Here is an 18,961-nt window from a genome sequence, read left to right as displayed (position 1 = left end):
CCCAGGTGGGTCTTGAACCCGCGGGCTCAGGCAATTCACTCACCTCGGCCTCCCAAAGCGTGGGATTACAGGCTGAGCCACCAAGCCCAGCTGTAAAAATTAAATTTATAAGACATTACTGCAAAGTCACTGTATTACTTGCTCCGTACTAAGAATTACACCTACATGTTTTGGTCACAAATCCTAAAAAAATTATTAATCAATCTGGTCCCTCTATACAGTCTGCACTGACATCAACTGTAGTGTTTACAAAAAATGCAGATATTTGTGTTTTGTTTACGAACAGTGATTATCAATCCAGGACCATCCTAGTTTTTCTAGAATAGTCAGATATGAAAACTACTGAAGTATACTAGAACTTCCAGTATTTCAGGGTTCAAATTTTGTCACCTAGAATGTCTCAACATCTGGGACATGCAAACAATGTCAGACTTTATGTCTCCTTTTGGTGTGTCTTTATTTTATTGGTGAAAATATGCTGATAATATGCAAATACCACCTAGAAGTTCTTAAAAAGAGAGAAAATGGGCTAATAAGTATGAATAGCAACAGTCTTAATGTATAAAATGCAATAAAAGAAGAGTATATTTGTTTGATTGCACATCTAAAAAGCAGTCCACTCACGTTCTGAGGATGGAGCAATGAGGCAGCTTCAGTATCTTTCGTACATAGTCATAGACTTTGCTGCTGCACAAGTAGAGTGTGCATGCAAACTGCTTCATCTCTGCGGAGTACTCGTCTATTTCTCTCCAATTATACGACTCCCACTTAAAATCTGTTAAGACAAGTGTATTTACTCTTCGTGATGAAAAATGTGAATAACATTTTCAGGCAGAGATCACTAGCACCTAGATATAAAAGGCACCGGACATCAAAATTCAAATACAAAGAGTCACATTTTAACTGAGTCTGTTCAGAGATTAAGATCCACTTAGGGCCCTTGATCAGTTTTATCCCATTCACCTTGGATCATTTCACTAGAGAGAGGAGAGAAAAAGGTTTCAACCTGAATCGTGTTTTTCTATTCTGTGGCAGTCTGAGTGGAGACTTTTGGAGGAATAGGGAAGAAAATGAAATAACTGGATAAAATTAAGGCTTTGGATGATGAGGACATTTATCTGTTTTATTTTGTTCCCTGGACACTGCTTATCTCAGGGTGGAAATGAGATATGAGAAACATTCTGGGGCAGAGGACTATTCAGATGGAGCAGACCATCCTGCCCACTAGTGAGACAGGAAACAACCTTCTGCTCCCAGTACTGACCCCTGTTTACTACCTCTGTCCCCTCTTGGAAAAACACAAAGCGTTATCCTCCCTGGAGATACTAGCTCTTTTCTAGAAACGAGACATATTCCTCTTTTCCAAGAATGTAAGTCCAAATGCTTTCATAAAAAAATACACTAGCAATTCTAATTCTGCACCCCTTCAAATATCCTAGCTCACAAAGAGGACGAAGTGTGTTTTCATGGATTTATACAACTACTTTGTAAATTTTTTTTTAAAGGGGAATAGCATGCAATTTCCAAGCTCAAAGAAACTCTGCAAATTATTTAGTTCAATTCCATTGCAAAAAAGACATTGGCAATATATTATGCAGCAGAGCTATTATAAAAAGGTGAGAAGTAGGGCAATCTCCTTGGGTACACTAGGAGCTTTTCTGTCCTCACAATAAATCCTGCTTTCTCAATCCCTCCCCCGCCAAAAAAAGGCGAGGTGCAGTAGCTCACACCTATAATCCCAGCACTTTGGGAGGGTGAGGTGAGAGGACTGCCTGAGTCCACAGGTTTGAGATCAGCCTGGGCAACTTGGCAAGACCTCATCTTTACAATAAATCAAAATATTAGCCAAGCGTGGTAGCACCTGCCTATAGTTCCAGCCACTTGCAAAGCTGAAGTGGAAGGATCGCCTGAGCCCAGCAGGTCGAGACTGCAGTGGCTGGGAACATGCCACTGCCCTCCAGCCTGGGCGAGAGTGAGACTCTGTCTCAAAAAAAAAAAAAAAGCCGGGCTCCATGGCTCAGCCTGTAATCCCGCACCTTTGGGAGGCTGAGGTGAGTGGATTGCCTGAGCCCACGGGTTCGAGACCCGCCTAGGCAGCGAGACCTCATCTCTACAATAAATCAAAAATCAGCTGGGCGTGGTAGCGCGCGCCTGTAATTCTGGCTACTTGGAAAGCTGAGGTGGAAGGATCGCCAGAGCCCAGCAGGTCGAGGCTGCAGTGGCCGCTCCCGGTCTGGGCGACCCAGTGAGACTCCAACTAAAAAAAAAAAAAAAAAAAAAGTGAAAAGCACAGAAGAGAAAGCTGTATAAATCACGTGACTGCTTTTCTGGGTGAAGGGATTATGCATTATTCTCATCATTTGAATATTTATTTGCTGCTGGGTGCGGTGGCTCATACCTGTAATCCCAGCACTTTGGGAGGTGAAGGTGGAGGTGAGAGGACTGTATGAGCTCAGGGGTTCAAGACCAGCCTGGGCAACTTGGTGAAACCTTATCTCTAAAATAATTTAGGAAATTAGCTAGGTGTGGTGGCGCATGTCTGTAGTCTCAGCTACTTGGAAGGCTGAGGTGGAAGGATCACCTGAGCCCAGTAGGTCTAGCCTGCAGTGGCTATGAACATGCCACTGCACTCCAGCCTGGGCAACAGACTGAGACTCCAACTCAAAAAAATAAAAAATAAAAATAAAATAAATATTTATTTGCTTTTCTTATAATAAACATGTTACTTTTATAACTGGAAAATATATGTATGTTTATTCTCATTGCTCACACTGAGACTTTTTACTTCCCTGCTGACAGCATGTTTTCATAGGAATAGTAAATATTTAATGGTATTTCAGAAAATGGCTATTTTGTAAATATTACAAGTTACTGGGAGAAATACCTGAAAATTGAGCTCGGAGCAGAAACTCTGTTTCTTCAGAGAGTAGTTTCTCTTCCACAAGTGAATCAATTAGTTGTAAGCCCTTTCTCTTCTTGATCATCCGGTAGTTTTTTACAGAGAGAATTCTTTTTTTGGACACTTGCAACAACTGCTGCACCTCAGCCAGTCTCTCTGCACCCATTGTCAAAGGTCTCCTTAAACTGTAGTTATGGTCCTCAGTAGCGCCCTCTTGAGAATTCTCTGGAAGCGGTTGCTTTAGGATTTTCTGTTTTGCTTTACCTTTAAGGTGTACACCTTGGGGAATCTATGACAGAAACGAAAAGTAAGATTACTTTAGAAATCATCACATAGTAGATTATCTGTAAAATGCCACTAAACTTAACTAAACACTAAACACAAAGCACTCACATGATTACTTATGAAAGAAAAGGTCACAATCTTTGAGTCTTTAAAAAAATGTATAGTCCATAGGACAATGTAAACACGGTTTTTTAAAACCTCTCTACAGACATATTAATGTAATGCCAATGATTTCTGAAATGACTAAAGTAACTAGAGAAAGGTGGTATTAAATTAGGAAGGTTTCCTGGAAGTGAGTTTTGAAGAGCTCTTTGAAGGTACAATAAAACAGTCTCATGGAGAAGACAGGGAGTTATTTGTGGTTTGAAAGGTAAATTCAAGACAGTTAAAAATGTTCAAATCAATCAAAAGGAACTTGTGAGTCTGGATTTGATACCAACTACATGCTTCTGAACAAAGGAAGAGATATACTGATAATGAAAGGAGATTCCTGTCAATTAGAGGAAAGGAAGGCTAGTGTCAGGATGAACAGTTAGATGGCCATCACAGGCTGTGTAGGAGGTGACAGCCATGTCCAAGAACTGTGGTCAAGAGATAAAAGGAGAAAGTAAAAACAATCGTAAAGAACATGAGAGCAGCATGCCAACACTGGTGACGCAATCACATACTTTTTCCCATATCAATGCTAATAAATTAGGTATATTTTTGGTCAAGTGCAATAACATATTGAGAGGAGCCAAGAAAGGCAGAAAATTTCCAAGTATTATGATAGCCGTCTCATGCTTAAAAGTCTGAATTATTGCCAGGCACGGTGACTCAAGTCTGTAATCCCAGCAATTTGGGAGGCCGAGGTAAGAGGATTGTCTGAGCCCATGGGTTTGAGACCAACCTGGGCAACTTGGTGAGACCTCATCTCTCCAATATATCAAAAAACAATTAGCCGGGCGTGGTAGTATGTGCCTGCAGTTCCAGCTACTTGAAGGGGAAGAATCACCAGAGCCCAGTGGGTCGACGCTGGGGTGGCCATGAGCATGCCACTACAATCTAGCATGGGTGACAGAGTGAGACTCTGACTCAAAAAAAAAGGCTGAATTATTGACTTGTTGATTCTTGTGATTAGTAACTTGTATATATGTATACAGAAATGATTTGTATTTATACAGTTTTTTTAAATGCTCCAAAGCAGGCCAGGCGTGGTGGCTCACACCTGTAATTCCAGCACTTTAGGAAGCCGAGGCGAGAGGATTGCCTGAGCCCAGGGGTTTGAGACCAGACTGGGCAACTTGGCAAGACCTCGTCTCTACAATAAATGGTGTGCACCTGTGGTTCCAGCAGCTACTTGGAAGGCTTAGGAGGAAGGATTGCCTGAGCCCAGTAGGTCGAGGCTTCAGTGGCTGTGAGCGTGCCAATGTAATCCATGGGTGACAAAAAAAAAAAAATTTCCAAAGCAGATGCTAATATTATATGCAGACCTTTTAAAAACTAATTTTCAAAGTATTTAAAACCTATTATTGAATTTATTATAAACTCAGATTTTTTTGTCTGCAAATTCTAGCTATAATAGAGCCATGTTATTTGCAAGGCTCTGTAAGATTGAATTTTGTTTACACCTACATTTAAGTACCTTGTATAGAAAAACAGAAGGCACAGCTCCTTTCTTCAGCTTTCTTCTTATGCCGTAGGACTCAAAGTCACTTTCTTGAAAATGTTTGGAACACAGCATGGCACCCGGTCCTGGAATCCAAATCTTTTTGCTTCTGGGATCCACACGATTAACAGCCCTGATCCATTTTGAGCGCTGTATGGTGTCAGTTGGAAATCTACAGCAATCAGATTAAAGTGCCATTAACATGAAAATATGATAGTAATATTATAGTAGCATTTATTATACGAAGGAGACCCCCCAAAACAATTTATTCATAAAAATGTGTGTATTTATTCTTACACGTTTGAACTTCAATCACCTTCAACATACAGCACCCCATTTGATGCACTACAATTATCGAGACACTTTTTATCGAGAGTAAGTTGTAGTCTTACTCTGTCACCCAGGCTGGAGTGCAGTAGCACACTCATGGCTACTGCAGCCTCAACCTGCTGGGCTCAGCTGTTCCTTCCACCTCAGCCTTCCGAGTAGCTGGAACTACAGGTATGTGTCACCTTGCCCGGCTAATTTTTTAATGTATTCTAGAGACAAGGTCTCACCAGGTTTCCCAGGTTGGTCTTTATTATATAAACCCAGAATTAGCTTCTGGAGGGCGGGCCCCTTGTAGCACCAGGCTTCCCCAACTAGGTGAGTGTTCTAGGAACCCATCGGCATCAGTGTACCAGCCAATCTCATTCCAAGTGATTTTGTTTTGTTTTGTTTTTGTGAGAGGCTGAATTCTGCTTCAGTGAATTTTTTTTTGAGATTCTGTCAGTGCTTTTGCCCATTGCATGAAGGATGAATTGTGAGCACACCTGTCCATAGTGCACTGAGTGTTCAGCAGTTTTTGACCAAAAACAGCATGACCCCTGAGCCCCACCCTCCCTAGTCACCAATCTCGTTCCAAGTGATTTTGTTTTCCCTTTCTTGTCTTATTTAAATCCCATTTTTAACTGCTTTACATAAACATAAAGCCCAGTCAATTAAAAGTGGAGCTGCCTTATCTGATTTCATATTTTTGAAGTCTCAGAAGTTTCCAGAAATCTACTATTGATCTTATCTGTGTCCCTTTGTACAGGGGCACACCTGATACTAAATATCCTATTGCATTTTGCCTTCACTCCCTACACTGAACAGCAGCTGTTCAAATTTAAGTGTTAAAGAATATACGCATCTTTTCCCTTCCTTTCTTGTGGCAATTTTTTGAGTCAGAGTCTCACTCTGTTGCCCAGGCTGGAGTACAGTGGCATGCTCATGGCCACTGCAGCCTGGACCTGCTGAGTTCAGGTGATTCTTCCGCCTCAGCCTTCCAAGTAGTCAAAACTATAGGCGTGCGCTGCCAGCCTGGCTAATTTTTTATTTATTGTAGAGGTGAGGTCTTATCTCTACAGGTCTGCCCAGGCAGTCCTCTCACCTCTGCCTCCCAAAGTGCTGGGATTATATGCATGAGCCACTGCGCCTGGCCTCTTGTGGCAATTTAAATTTTTTGTTTGTTTTTTTAGAGACAGTCTCCCTCTGTCACCCAGGCTAGAGGGCAGTGGTGAGATCACAGCTCATTGCGGCCCTGAACTTCTGGGCTCAAGCAATCCTCCCACCTCAGCCTCCTGAGTAGACGGGTTGGTTATAAGCATGTGCCACCACACCAAGGCAACTTTTTAATTTAGTAGACATGGGGTCTCACTATATTGCTCAGGCAAGTCTTGAACTCCTGGCCACAAGCAATCCTCTTGCCTCAAGCAGGTATGAGCCACCATGCCCAGCCTCTTGCAATTTTAGTGTGTCCACAAATTCCTTGGTACTCCTCCTTTTAAGAAGTGGACCCTAACTTCCCTCCCATCGTGTATGGACTGGATTAGTGATTTGCCAAAGGATGCAAAAAAGCAGGAGTGACGGTGGGTGACCACAGACTAGATCACTAAGGCGTCCTGAGTTTCTCTAGTGGGATGTTTTCTGCCACATCAGCAGCAATCCCGTGGAGGACCCAGATGCTGAGGAACCTCCAGGCAAAGGCCATGCGAGTCAGCCTTGTTTTTTTTTTTTTTGAGTTGGAGTCTCACTCAGTCGCCCAGACTAGACCTGCTGGGCTCCGGCGATCCTTCTGCCTCAGCCTTCCCAGTAGCCGGAATTACAGGCATGCACTACCACACCCGGCTGATTTTTTATTTATTGTAGAGATGAGGTCTCGCTGCCCAGGCAGGTCTCGAACCTGCGGGCTCAGGCAATCCACTCACCTCAGCCTTCCAAAGGTGTGGGATTACAGGCTGAGCCACCGAGCCTGGCTTGAGTCAGCCTTTTTAAAGGAGGTGCCGGAGTCCTCTGCTGACTGCGATCTATGAGCCAGCCTGGACCCCTAGCCAGCCCACACCTGTGTTCCCGACCCTCATGGTAGGAGGCCAAAGTCTTCCCTGAATTTTGTAGTGCTCTGTAATTCCGTGGTAGGAGACAGGGACATGTACTGTACTCAGTTTCCCCATGTTTTTGGAGGTACTTCTATTTTTAGCCTTGATTATAATTTTTTTTTTTAAGTTGGAGTCTCGCTCTGTCACCAGCTAGAGGGCAATGGCACACTCTCGGCCACCGCAGCCTCAACCTGCTGGGCTCAGGCGATCCTTCCACTCAGTCTTCCAAGTAGCTGGAACTACAGGCATGCACCACCATGTTTGGTTAATTTTTTTTTTTTTAAATTGTAGTGATGAGACCTTGCCAAGTTTCCCAGGCTGGTCTCTAACCCACAGGCTCAAGTAATCCTCTTGTGAGAACCTTGGCCTCCCAAAGTGCTGGGATTATAGGTGTGAGCCACTGCACCTGGCCTTGATTATAAAAATTACCTTTCATTCTCTTATGTTATAATCCTAGCCAGAATATGTTTAGAAATTGTGAAACTGGTTGGGCACCACGGCTCACACTTATAATCCCAGCACTTTGGGAGGCCGGGGGTTAGGGTTAGGGTTAGGCCTAAAGGACAGCCTGAGCCTGCAGATTCAAGACCAGCCTGGGCCACTTGGTAGACCTCATCTCTACAATAAATCAAAAATTAGCTGGGTGTGGTATAGCTGGGTGTGGTATTGCATGCCTGTAGTTCATTACTTGGAAGGGTGAGGCGGAAGGATCACCTGGGCCTAGCAGGTTGAGGCTGCGGTGGCTATGAGTGTGCCACTGCACTCCAGCCTGGGCTACAGTGAGACTCCAACTCAAAAAAAAAAATTGTGAAACCAAGGTAATGAAAATCACAAATTCCTCTTCCTGCACCCTCTTTTGACTTGTCTTGGAGACATATTTCTAAGTGCCTGAATGCTTTCTGTATATTTTAATTTAGGCTTTAAAGCACAGTTGTTTGAAGCTGAGACTGGTGAAAATTTGATTTCCCTCAGCGAATTGTTAGAGAAATAATATAGCAGTATGGTAAGACATAATTCTCAGCCATGCCCCCAACCACCTTGAGAACACTGAATCAGAAGACCTGCATAAAGTTTCAATGGCCTTTGCCAGCTGCAAGATGTTAGACCCTGAGCCCCTCCCAAGGCTGGAATGGGTGCCCCCGGCTCCATGTACACCAGGAGCACTGTGAGAATGGTATTAATTGCACTATAAGCACTGTCCAAAGAGAGGCTTTCCCAGGAACAACTGAATCCATTTCTGGGTCTTTCATTTCATTGTCCCAGGAAGATGATGCCACTTGATCGAGAGAGAATGGCTTTTTCAACGTAGGTAGGGCAAATCACTCTTTGCATTGAGTTCTCTTCATATCTGCGTCAGTGAGGTGGCACTTCCTCAAACTGGCAGAGTCTTTAGCCACGCACAGAACCACAGAGAGCTGGCTGTACCCAAGTGATGCTTCAAGCAAGATCCTCACATGCAGAGCCTCTCAACTGGTACGCCTCCTAGGGATCTGGCTAGCTCTCAGGCCAATAACTTCAAGCCAGCCCAAACAGGTTTGGTGGTCTGCCCCAAAATATCAAACAAGTACTTCTATGTGTAAAATGTTATTAAAAAGGCTGGTAAATAGGTTGGAAAAAGGCTAGTAACACAACTACTTTGGGTTCTGGATAAAGTTAAATTAGTAATACTAATCCCACTTTTTTTTTTTTGAATTGGAGTTTCACGTTGTTACCCAGGCTAGAGTGTGGTAGCACGCTCACAGCCACTGCAGCCTCGACCTGCTGGGCTCAGGTGATCCTTCCTCCTCAGTCTCCCATGTAGCTGGGACTATAGGCGCATGCCACCACACTTGGCTTATTTTTTGATTTATTGTAGAGACGAGGTCTCGCCAAGTTGCCCAGGCTGGCCTCGAACCTGTGGGCTCAGGCAATCCTCTCGTCTCTACTTTTACAGGCGTGAGCCACTGTGCCCAGCACTAATTCCACTTTTAAAGCATTTACCTTGCACGCTACACATTTTAAAGACTTAACATTTTAGGCCAGGCTTGGTGGCTCAGCCTGTAACCCCAGCACTTTGGGAGGCTGAGGCGAGTGGAACTGTCTGACTGCCTGAGCCGGCAGGCTTGAGACCAGCCCAGACAACTTGGCGAGACTTCGCTTCTACAATCAATCAATCAATGGCCAGGAATAGTAGCGTGCGCCTGTAGTTCCAGCTACTTGGAAGGCTGAGGCAGAAGGGTTGCTGGAGCCCAGCAGGTCGACAATGGGTGCCTGTGAGCACACCACTGCATTCCAGCCTGGGCGATGGGGTAAGACTCTAACTCAAAAAAAAAAAAAAAAAAAAAAGACACTACAAGGCAGGTTTTTAATCTTACAGAAGGTGAAACCAAGACCAGAGCCATGTACAGTCACCAGTAAATAATCAGCTGGACTGGAATTCATGTCTTCCCAAATCTAAAGCCACCTCTGACATAAGAAAAATCCCTGTTACCACCTCCTATAAACAATAAAGAATTGGTTTACATTGTAAAAGTTTAAGTGGAGGAAGCAGCCCTATCAAAAAAGCTAAACAGGCCGGGCTCGGTGGCTTAGCCTGCAATCCCAGCACTTTGGAAAGCCAAGGCGAGTGGATTCCCTGAGTTCGTGGGTTTGAGACCAGCCCAGGCAACTTGTCAAGAACTCATCTCTAAAATAAAATAAATAAATAAATAAAATAAATAGCTGGGTGTGGTAGTGAGCACCTGTAGTTCCGGCTACTTGGAAGGTTAAGGCAGAAAGATCACTGGAGGCCAGCAGGTCGACACAGGGGTGGCCGTGAGCATGTGTGCCACTGCCCTCCAGCCTGGGCGAAGGAGTGAGACTCCAACTCAAAAAAAAAAAAAAAAAAGAAAAGAAAAGAAAAACAAAACGGATAGGGTGGCTCATGCCTGTAATCCTAGCACTTTGGGTGGCAAGAGGACTGCCTGAGCCCAGGGGTTCAAGACCAGCCTGGGTAACTTGGCAAGACCTCGTGTCTACAATAAATCAAGAAATTAGGATTGCCTGAGCCCGTGGGTTCGAGATTCACCTGGGCAACTTGGTGAGACCTCATCTCTACAATAAATAAAAAATTAGCCGAGTGTGGTAGTGCGCGCCTGTAGTTCCAGCTACTTGGAAGGCTGAGGCGGAAGGATCGCCGGAGCCCAGCAGGTCGAGGCTGCAGTGGCCGGGAGCAGCCACTGCACTCCAGGCTGGGCGACAGAGTGAGACTCTAAGTCAAAAAACAAAAAAAGAAATTAGCTGGGCATGATGGAGCGTGCCTGTGGTTCCAGCTACTTGGAAGGCTGAGGCAGAAGAAGCACCTGAGCTCAGTAGGTGAAAATCAACTCAAAGAAAAGAAAAACATCAGGCATGAGCCACTGCTCATGCCTACAATCCCAGCACTTTGGGAGACCGAGAAGAGTGGGTTGCCTGAGCCCAGGGGTTGCATATCATCCTGGGCAACTTGACAGACCTTGTCCCTACAATAAATCAAAAAATTAGCATAGTGTGGTGGTGCATGCCTATAACGCCAGCTACTTGGAGGCTGAGGTAGGACTGCTTGAGCCCAGGAGGTGGAGGCTGCAGTGAGCTGTGATCGCCCTACTGCACAGCAGCCTGGGTGACAGAGTGAGACCCGGAATAAAAAACAAACAAAAAAACGAACAAATAACTACAGAAGGGGCCGGGCACATAGGCTCATTCCTGTAATCCCAGCACTTTGAGAGGCCAAAGTGAGAGGACTGCCTGTGTCCAAGAGTTCGAGACCAGCCTGGGCAACTTGGTGAGCCCTCGTCTCTACAATAAATCAAAAAATTAGCCAGGCTGGTAGTGCGCTCGTGTAGTTCTGGCTACTTAGAAGGCTGAGGTAAAAGGATCGCCGTAGCCCAGCAGGTCGACGGGGTGGCTGTGAGCGAGCCACTGCACTCCAGCCTGGGCCACGAGTGAGACTCCAACTCAAAAACAAAAAATAAAAAAACTGCAGAAGGCCACACATAATCGGAACTCCCTAAATGGTCTTTCCAGTTTTCTAGTCCTCTGTCCCCAAGTACTTTCCCACCCTCCACATCAGCCTGCTCATCCCAAGTCCAGACTCTCCCAGTGGCTCCCAGAGCGCCGCCCCCTCCACCCCCAAAGCCTTTGTTCTGCCCCTAAGGCAGATGCTCGTTCGACCCCTCCCTCTGTCCCCAGGGCGGCTTCTTTTGTAGGAAAGACCCCACCGCACCCACTCTTCTGCCCCCTTCTCGGCCCTAATCTCGACTTATGGGCCTGTGCCCGTGTGCACAGAGTTGAGTTCAGGCAAGGCTGAACTTTAGAGGCACATGAAACCTCCTGCCACCAACAAACCCGGACGGAGTCAGACGGGCCGTGCCGGGCTCCGCTCAAGACGCTTCACGAAGGCACGGCTCCCGCGGGTCCCCCTCCAAACGGCCTCCTCGCTCTAAATAGCAAGACCACCCTGGCCGGGAGCGGTGGCGCACGCCTGTAATCCCTGCATTGTGGGAGACCAAGGCGGGAGTATCGAGACCAGCCTGGGCCACATGGCAAGATCTCGTCTCTACTTAAAAAAAATTTTAAGGCCGGGTTCGGTGGCTCAAGCCTGTAATCCCAGCACTTTGGGAGGCGGAGGCAAGAGGACTGCCTGTGTCCAGGGGTTCGAGACCAGCCTGGGCAACTTGGCGAGAACGCGTCTCCATAATAAACCAAAAAGTTAGCCGGGCGTGGTGGCGCGCCTGTAGTTCCGGCTACTTGGAAGAAAAATCTTCTAAGGTCGAGGCTGTGGTGGCCGTGAGCGTGCCACTGAGCTCCAGCCTGGGCGACAGAGTGGAGACTCCAACTCAAAAAAATTTTTTTAAATTTATTTAAAAAACCAAGATCACCGAGGGAAAGCAGGTCCCTTTCCGAGGAATTCTGAGAAAAGCGCTCAGACAACGGCAGGCGGCGGGAAAGAGCCGCCAACCCGGAGGTAAACACTGCGCAGGGGCCACGCGAACCCCGAGCTCCCAACGCCCCATCCCACTCCCACGACCGGACGCCACGCACGTCACGTCGCGTCACGTCCACGTCGCGACGCACCGCACGGCCCCGCCCCGCCCCGCCGCCCGCCAGGCCCTGCAGAGAGTGCGCTGGCTGCGAGGCAGCTCTCACACGCACTGGTGGAAGGAGAGGCCGCGCTTCCGGCTCAGCTCGGTGTCCCGCGTGCTGCAGCCCACAGCGGAGCAACTTCGGGTCATCTCTGGTTACGCGGGGCTCCACCTCCCGGGTTCCCGCGACAGTATGAATCACGGCTGGCTTAGCTCCGCCCGCTGACTCGGCGGCGGCGACCTTTATTTGTCAGGAAAGGCGGGCTTTAGAGGCGGGCGCGGGTGTCCACCCTTCTCTCCGTAGGCGCCGCGCTTGTCACCGTAGCCAATCACAGGCTACGTCGCGTTGCGACAGCCATTCGAAGGGCCGGGCGTTACGGCGCGCACGCGGCCGCCCCTCCCCCTCCCCAGGAGGCAAAACGGTGGGTTTTCCTGCTGCCTGCTGGCTTTCATCCTCTTTGTACCCGTTCCGGCTCAATCCGGCCTCATCATGCTTTTTGTCAGGCCGATCCTGAGGTTGCGAACTAGAGGCACGACCAGGATAGAGGCGAATTCAGGAACATGCCGATGGGCCTCCGGGTGCGCTTTCATTAAATGACTGGAGGACGTCGGGAGGAAGGGAACCGAGGAGGAGGATAAAACGCGGTGCCTAGAAATGCTGGAGTCGGAGTGGAGCCAGAAATGAACGCCTTGCTGAGACGCTGTCGTCTGTGTTGTCCCGCAGCTCTCTGATGGGAGATAGCGAGGCTGGTCGTAGGGGTGCGACTGCAGAGAAGCGTGGGTGAGGGGTCTGATGGATGCGCCGATTTTGAGTCAAGAGCCTTTTTCTGGAACGCACTTCCCCCCGGTGAGGGAATTAAGAAGGACAAAAGGCAGGGTCCTCGAGGCTCTCGGGAAACGGTCCAGTGGCGTCTCGTCATCAGCTGTGGTGGGGGCAGGAGAGAGGCGGCAGCGACGGGGTTTTGGTTGGGAATGGGGCATTGTGAATAGCTTTCAGGAAATCTTAGAACAATATCTTTTTTTTTTTCCCTAATCAGAGGTGAAGTCTTGCTATGTTGCCCAGGCTGGTCTCGAGCTCCCGGGCTCTCGCGATCCTCCTGCCTCGGCCTCCCAAAGTGCTGGGATTGCAGGCATGAGCCACCGCGCCCAGCCTTGGTCTTAGAACACTGCCTTATTAAGCTCTTTATGATTAAGGGATGAGATTTCACTTTTCTGAGAAGAAAGAAAACGGACAACACAGGGGATAGTGTTTTTTTTGTCTTTGAGAAGGAGAGCCTGAGCATGTAAGTGGCTTTTTCTCTACTGTGTGACGTTGGAGGTCTCTTACTGAAAACTAGTGTTCTTAACTTTTTTGTTTCTTTGTTCAGCTCACAAAAATGATTACGGAGTTCTAGGCCCAACGAGGTTGCGTCTTTCTCCCTTTCACTCTGCCCGTATTCCAGCCCAGAGAATCCCTGTCAAGGTATGACTCATTCACCCGTTTTCCGTTAGCACGTGCTTACAACTTATCTGAGTGAAATTAGGGGAAGTCTGTTTATGTTTTCTTGAAAGTTCTGCGGCGGAAGGATGCTCTGTGAACTAGAAAATATCAGTCCCTGGGGGAAGTGCAGGCAGATGCTTTGTTGGTGGAATGTGAACAGGGTGGGAGTGGGGTGTGGAGACCCCTGTGGATCTGCACCCTGCCATCCCCACCACTCAATTGCGGCCAGTTCTGTTGGTTAACTGTTAGAGCCTTTTCCAAATCCTGGCAGAGGCTACAGAAAAATGATGTGATTGTTTTCAGTTATCTTTGCTTCTAGTAACTCATATCCGGTGATTAGACCTTTTCACTGCTGTTCACATAATGAACCATTGTGATTATCAAATATGTGAATGAGGATATGTACCTATATTAAAGGTAGTGTTTGCAAAGGCATTAACCATTGCACAAAAAATTTTTTTAAATATTTTTTTTCCAGGAATTTTACCCTCAAAGATGTCAAGGAAAGATACATGGGTCTTGGAAGATAATTACTCAAAACATGAAGGGAAGGTAGTATATCTTTCTGTTTTATTTATTTATTTTTTTTGAGGTGGAGTCTCACTCTGTCTCCCAGACTGGAGTGCAGTGGCCACTCCCAGCCACTGCAGCCTTGACCTGCTGGGCTCCGGTGATCCTTCCGCCTCAGCCTTCCAAGTAGCTGGAACTACAGGTGCACCCTACCACGCCCGGCTGATTTTTATTTATTGTAGAGATGAGGTCTTGCCAAGTTGCCCAGGTGGGTCTCGAACCCGCAGGCTCAGGCAATCCACTCACCTCAGCCTCCCAAAGGCGCAAGATTACAGGCTGAGCCACTGGCTTATCTCTCTGATTTATTTTTTCTGAGCCTGGCTTATCTCTCTGATTTATTTTTTCTTATTTTTATTTTTTTTGAGTTGGAGTCTCACCCTGTCGCCCAGACTGGAGTGCAGTGGCCACTCCACTCTGTGGAGTGCAGCAGCCTCGACCTGCTGGGCTTCGGCGATCCTTCTGCCTCAGCCTTTCAAGTAGCCGGAACGACAGGCATGCGGTACCACGCCCGGCTCATTTTTTGATTCATTGTAGAGATGAGGTCTCACTTGCCCAGGTGGGTCTCGAACCCGTGAACTCAGGCAATCCACTCACCTCGGCCTCCCAAAGGCACGGGATTACAGGCCAAGCCACCGAGCCTGGCCGATTTATCTTTCTGTTTTAAATGTATTAAGTATTACTGGAACTACAGCAGTGAGTTGGAAATGGAGGACTGTCAAAGTAGAAAATGGATTTATGAAGGCTTTGCTGAAATTTAGCTACCTACTTTCTGGTACAGAATCTCAATAATTGGCCATTTGGGAAATAAGAATAGCAGCTAATGTTTATTGGCCAGTTACTGTGGGCCAGGCCTTGTGCTAATAAGTATACGGAGAGAGTTGGTTTTGTTAAACAGCCTTTCTCATAATGACTCTGAAAGCAGATACAGACTTTTGCTTTCTAGGATTGGGGTCTGACTTGTTGAACACCTGCCCTTTTGTCAGATTCTTGCCTGGTTTTGTTAGAATCTTTCATTAGTTCTGCTGTAGCTGACTCGTTTTTTTTTTTTGTTTGTTTTTTGTTTTGCACTGGAGTCTCACTCTTGTCACCCAGACTGGAGTACAATGGCACGATCACGGCCACCTCAGTGTCAACCTGCTGGGCTCCGGAGATCCTTCTGCCTCAGCCTTCTAAGTATCCAGAATTACAGGCATGCACTACCACGCCAGGCTAATTTTTGATTTATTGTAGAGATGAGGTTTCCTGAGCTGGTCTCACCCACGGGCTCAGGTAGTACACTCACCTTGGTCTCCCAAAGTGCTGGGATTATAGGCTGAACCACCAAAGCTAGCTGCTGACTCATTCCTGTTCGCTGTTTTTTGCTTTAGAGAGCCTTGGAATTTTAAGATGATTGGTGACACAGTTTAAAGACAGTTAATTCATAAGTTGTACATTTACTTATTGGGTATAGATTGTAACCCTCTGTATTAGTTGGCCTTAGTAGTTTAAAACAGGGGTCCTCAAACTCTGGTACCAGTCTGCAGCCTGTGAGGAACCTGGCCACCTACAGGAGTTTAGCAGAGATCTGCCTTCTGTCAGATCAGCAGCATCAGGTTCTCATAGGAGCACCAATCCTATTGTGAACTGTTCCTGCAAGGGATCTAGGGATGCTACATTCCTGTAGGAAATTTTCTCTAGAGAGTATAAGAAAACTCATTTCACAGTCAGAATACTCTGCTCTGATTTTTTTTTTTTTAGATTAGAAAAATATTTATAAAGTAAATTAGAAAGAGCAAAAAAAGGAGATTTCCCCATCCCCAAGGTAAAGGAGAGGGCCAAAGCTTAAGAAAAATAGCCTGACCATAGCTCAGAGAGCACATGGCCATACCATAGCTTAGCAAGACAATGGCCCTCCCTTAATTCTTTAAGAAACACAGTCTGATTACTTAGATGTAGTTACACTAAGACTTGCCTTTGGGTGGAGTGAAAGTACAGATGCAGCATCATTGAAACAGTTTTACTTTTTCCCCCAAGCTAGATTTTTATCCAGTATGATGAGCATATTTTACTAAACACTTGGTTCTCTTTCTGCTGCTTTTCTCCCCCTTCTGTGGGCTTCTGCTTCTCTCAAGAGCAGAATATAGACCTTGTCAAGCAATCAGAACGTTTCTGGACAGCAGAATGCTAATTAACTCATCACTGCTCAAAGTTCTTTGTTACAAAAAACCCTCCCCCTTTCCCTTTAGTGTCTTGGTGCTGCTTCTGATAATTGAAAACCCAGTCATAGAATTAAAAGTCATATCATATCTGTTCTCCATTAGAGAACTGAAATATAGGCTGGGTGCAGTGGCTCATGCCTGTAATCCTAGTACTCTGGGGGGAGGCCAAGGTGAACCTAGGAGGTCAAGGCTAAAGTGAGCTGTGGACACAGTGCTGCACTCAAGCCTGGGAGACAGAGCAAGACCATGTGTGAGGGGAAAAAAGAATTGAGATGTATAAAAAGTATGCATTTTATATATTTGTAAAGGCTAAGTGGCTGGGTACAGTGCTCCCACCTGTAATCCCAGTACATTGGGAGGCAAAGGTAGGAGGAGCACTTGAGCCCAAGAGTTCAAGACCAGCCTGGGCAATATAACAAGACCATGTCTCTAACAAAAATTTTAAAAAATTAGCCAGGTCTGATGGCTCACGCCTGTAATCCCAGCACTTTGGGAGGCAGAGGCGAGATTGCCTGAGCCCAGGGGTTCCAGACCAGCCTGGGCAACTTGATAAGATCTCATCTCTACAATAAAATAAAGTAAAAAAAAATAGTGGGGCATGGTGGTGTGCACCTGTAGTTCAAGCTTCTTGGAAGGTTGGGGCGGAAGGATTGCCTGAGCCCAGCAGGTTAAGGCTGTGGTGACCATGAGCGTACCACTGTACTCCGGCCCAGACAAGAGTGAGACTCTGACTCAAAAAAAATTTTTTTTTTGCTGGGTGTGGTGCGCGCCTATAGTCCCAGCTACTCAGGTGGCTGAAGCAGAAGAATTACCTAAGTCCAGGCGGTCGAGGCTGCAGTGAGCTGTGATTATGCCACTGTACTCCAGGCTAGGTAACAGAGTGAGACCCTGACTCAAAAAATAAACAAGACCAGCCATGGCAGCTTGGTGAGACCTCGTCTCTACAATAAATAAAAAATAGGCGGGCGTGGTAGTGCATGCTTGCAGTTCTGGCTACTTGGAAGGCTGAGGCAGAAGGATCGCTAGAGCCCAGCAGGTTGAAGCTAGGGTGGCTGTAAGTGTGCCTCTGCACTCTAGCCTGGGCGATCGAGTGAGACTCCAACTCAAAAAATAAAGATAAACAGAAAATAGAAGCTAAATAATGAAAATCTTGCACTAGAATGAAGTTCAGAAAAAGAAGAAAGTATGTATGTCCAATGATTAAACTTTTTCCACTGCTGTTCACATCATGATTTGTTGTGATTAATGTATGTGGATGAGGACATAATAGAAAAAATTAAATTATGAGGTTTGTATATGCGATTTAGTTTCGGTTTACTGATTTGCCTGTCTGAATGTTTTTCCTTTTAGGAATAAAATTGAAGAATGTTTTTCCTAGAGAACATCATTTGACAGATTTATTTGATCAAGAATATGAACATTAGGCTTGGTGAGGTGGCTCACGCCTATAGACCCAGCACTTTAGGAGGCTGTGGTGAGAGGACTGCCTGATCCCAGGGGTTCAAGACCAGCCTGGGAAACTTGGTGAGACCTCGTCTGTACAATACATCAAAAAATAAGCTGGGCGTGCTGGCGCGTGTCTGTTCCAGCTACATGGAAGGCTGAGGCAGAAGATCACCTGAGCCCAGCAGGTTGAGGCTGTGGTGGCTGTGAGCATGCCACTGCACTCCAACTTGGGCAATACAGTGAGACTCCAACTCAAAAAACAAAACAAAACTGCAGAATAGATCAGATCTGAGCAAAACATTGACATTTGAGTATAACATAGACACTGACCTGTGGATTAAAATTTTTTCCTTAATTTGAAGATAACATAAATGTGATTTCAAAGATAATGTAGTTTTTCAAGTTAATAGATTAGGAAAGGCAGTTGGGGGAATGGAACTTTTTTTTCATATTAAAAGGTTAAAGCATGGGATGGAACCTTTACCTTTTATAGCTATCTTTTCTTGAAGTAATGATGTAATCCTTTAAGCTCCTGAAATTCTTAGAGATCGCCTGCTCCAAGGTTTAAGTTTGTTAAACTAGTGGATACTCTATAAATGGCTCTTGGATGGGCCGGTGGATGACTGTCCTGTAGCTTAAGCTTTTTTCAGGAACAGTAGGTAAGAAAATGGTAGGAAGCTGGGAGTCTTAGGTCTAACACTGGTTCTGTCATTGTTAGGGATGTTATTTGTGTGTGTTTCTCAGATTTGAGAGATTTGAGGGATTTTAAAAGCTCATGGAAAATGCGTTTTATGAAAAAACTATGCATAGATTTTAGTCATTTATTGCACAAAATAAACTTATACTAACTTGTAACATGTCTGAACAGCATCTAGGTTGAGGCAGTAAGAAGGATAAGACATCAGTTTGAAAGGAGCCTCTATCAAAGAAACATGAAATCTGCCAAGATTGAAAAAAA

At 46.0% G+C, this 18,961-nt stretch overlaps 1 protein-coding gene and 1 long non-coding RNA gene across 3 annotated transcripts in view; one reads left to right on the top strand and one right to left on the bottom strand.

Annotated features, from left to right (window-relative positions):
• Positions 1–12,613, bottom strand: part of THAP9 (THAP domain containing 9) — a 20,280-nt gene extending 7,667 nt beyond the window's left edge. Inside the window, exons 1-4 of the mRNA XM_008055608.2 lie at positions 12,380–12,613; positions 4,809–5,004; positions 2,885–3,188; positions 625–775 (exon numbers count right to left, since the gene is read on the bottom strand). Of these exons, the coding sequence (XP_008053799.1) occupies positions 625–775; positions 2,885–3,188; positions 4,809–5,004; positions 12,380–12,459 (731 nt within the window). The 5' untranslated portion in view covers positions 12,460–12,613. The remainder of the gene's footprint in view (positions 1–624; positions 776–2,884; positions 3,189–4,808; positions 5,005–12,379) is intronic.
• A 153-nt stretch (positions 12,614–12,766) lies between these two features.
• LOC103257892 lies at positions 12,767–17,993 on the top strand. Of its 2 annotated transcripts, none has more exons than XR_504144.1 (4): positions 12,767–13,156; positions 13,677–13,771; positions 14,268–14,341; positions 17,908–17,993. It is a non-coding gene; the product is annotated as an uncharacterized LOC103257892 (long non-coding RNA). The 2 variants fall into 2 exon arrangements; XR_504143.1 differs by lacking the exon at positions 12,767–13,156 and adding an exon at positions 13,421–13,592.
• The last annotated feature ends 968 nt before the right edge of the window (positions 17,994–18,961 follow it).

The sequence above is a fragment of the Carlito syrichta genome, unplaced genomic scaffold (assembly GCF_000164805.1).
Source record: "Carlito syrichta isolate Samal-C Ts95f unplaced genomic scaffold, Tarsius_syrichta-2.0.1 Scaffold301890, whole genome shotgun sequence".
Taxonomy (NCBI): Eukaryota; Metazoa; Chordata; class Mammalia; order Primates; family Tarsiidae; genus Carlito; species Carlito syrichta.
This window is presented reverse-complemented; position numbering and strand designations above follow the sequence as displayed.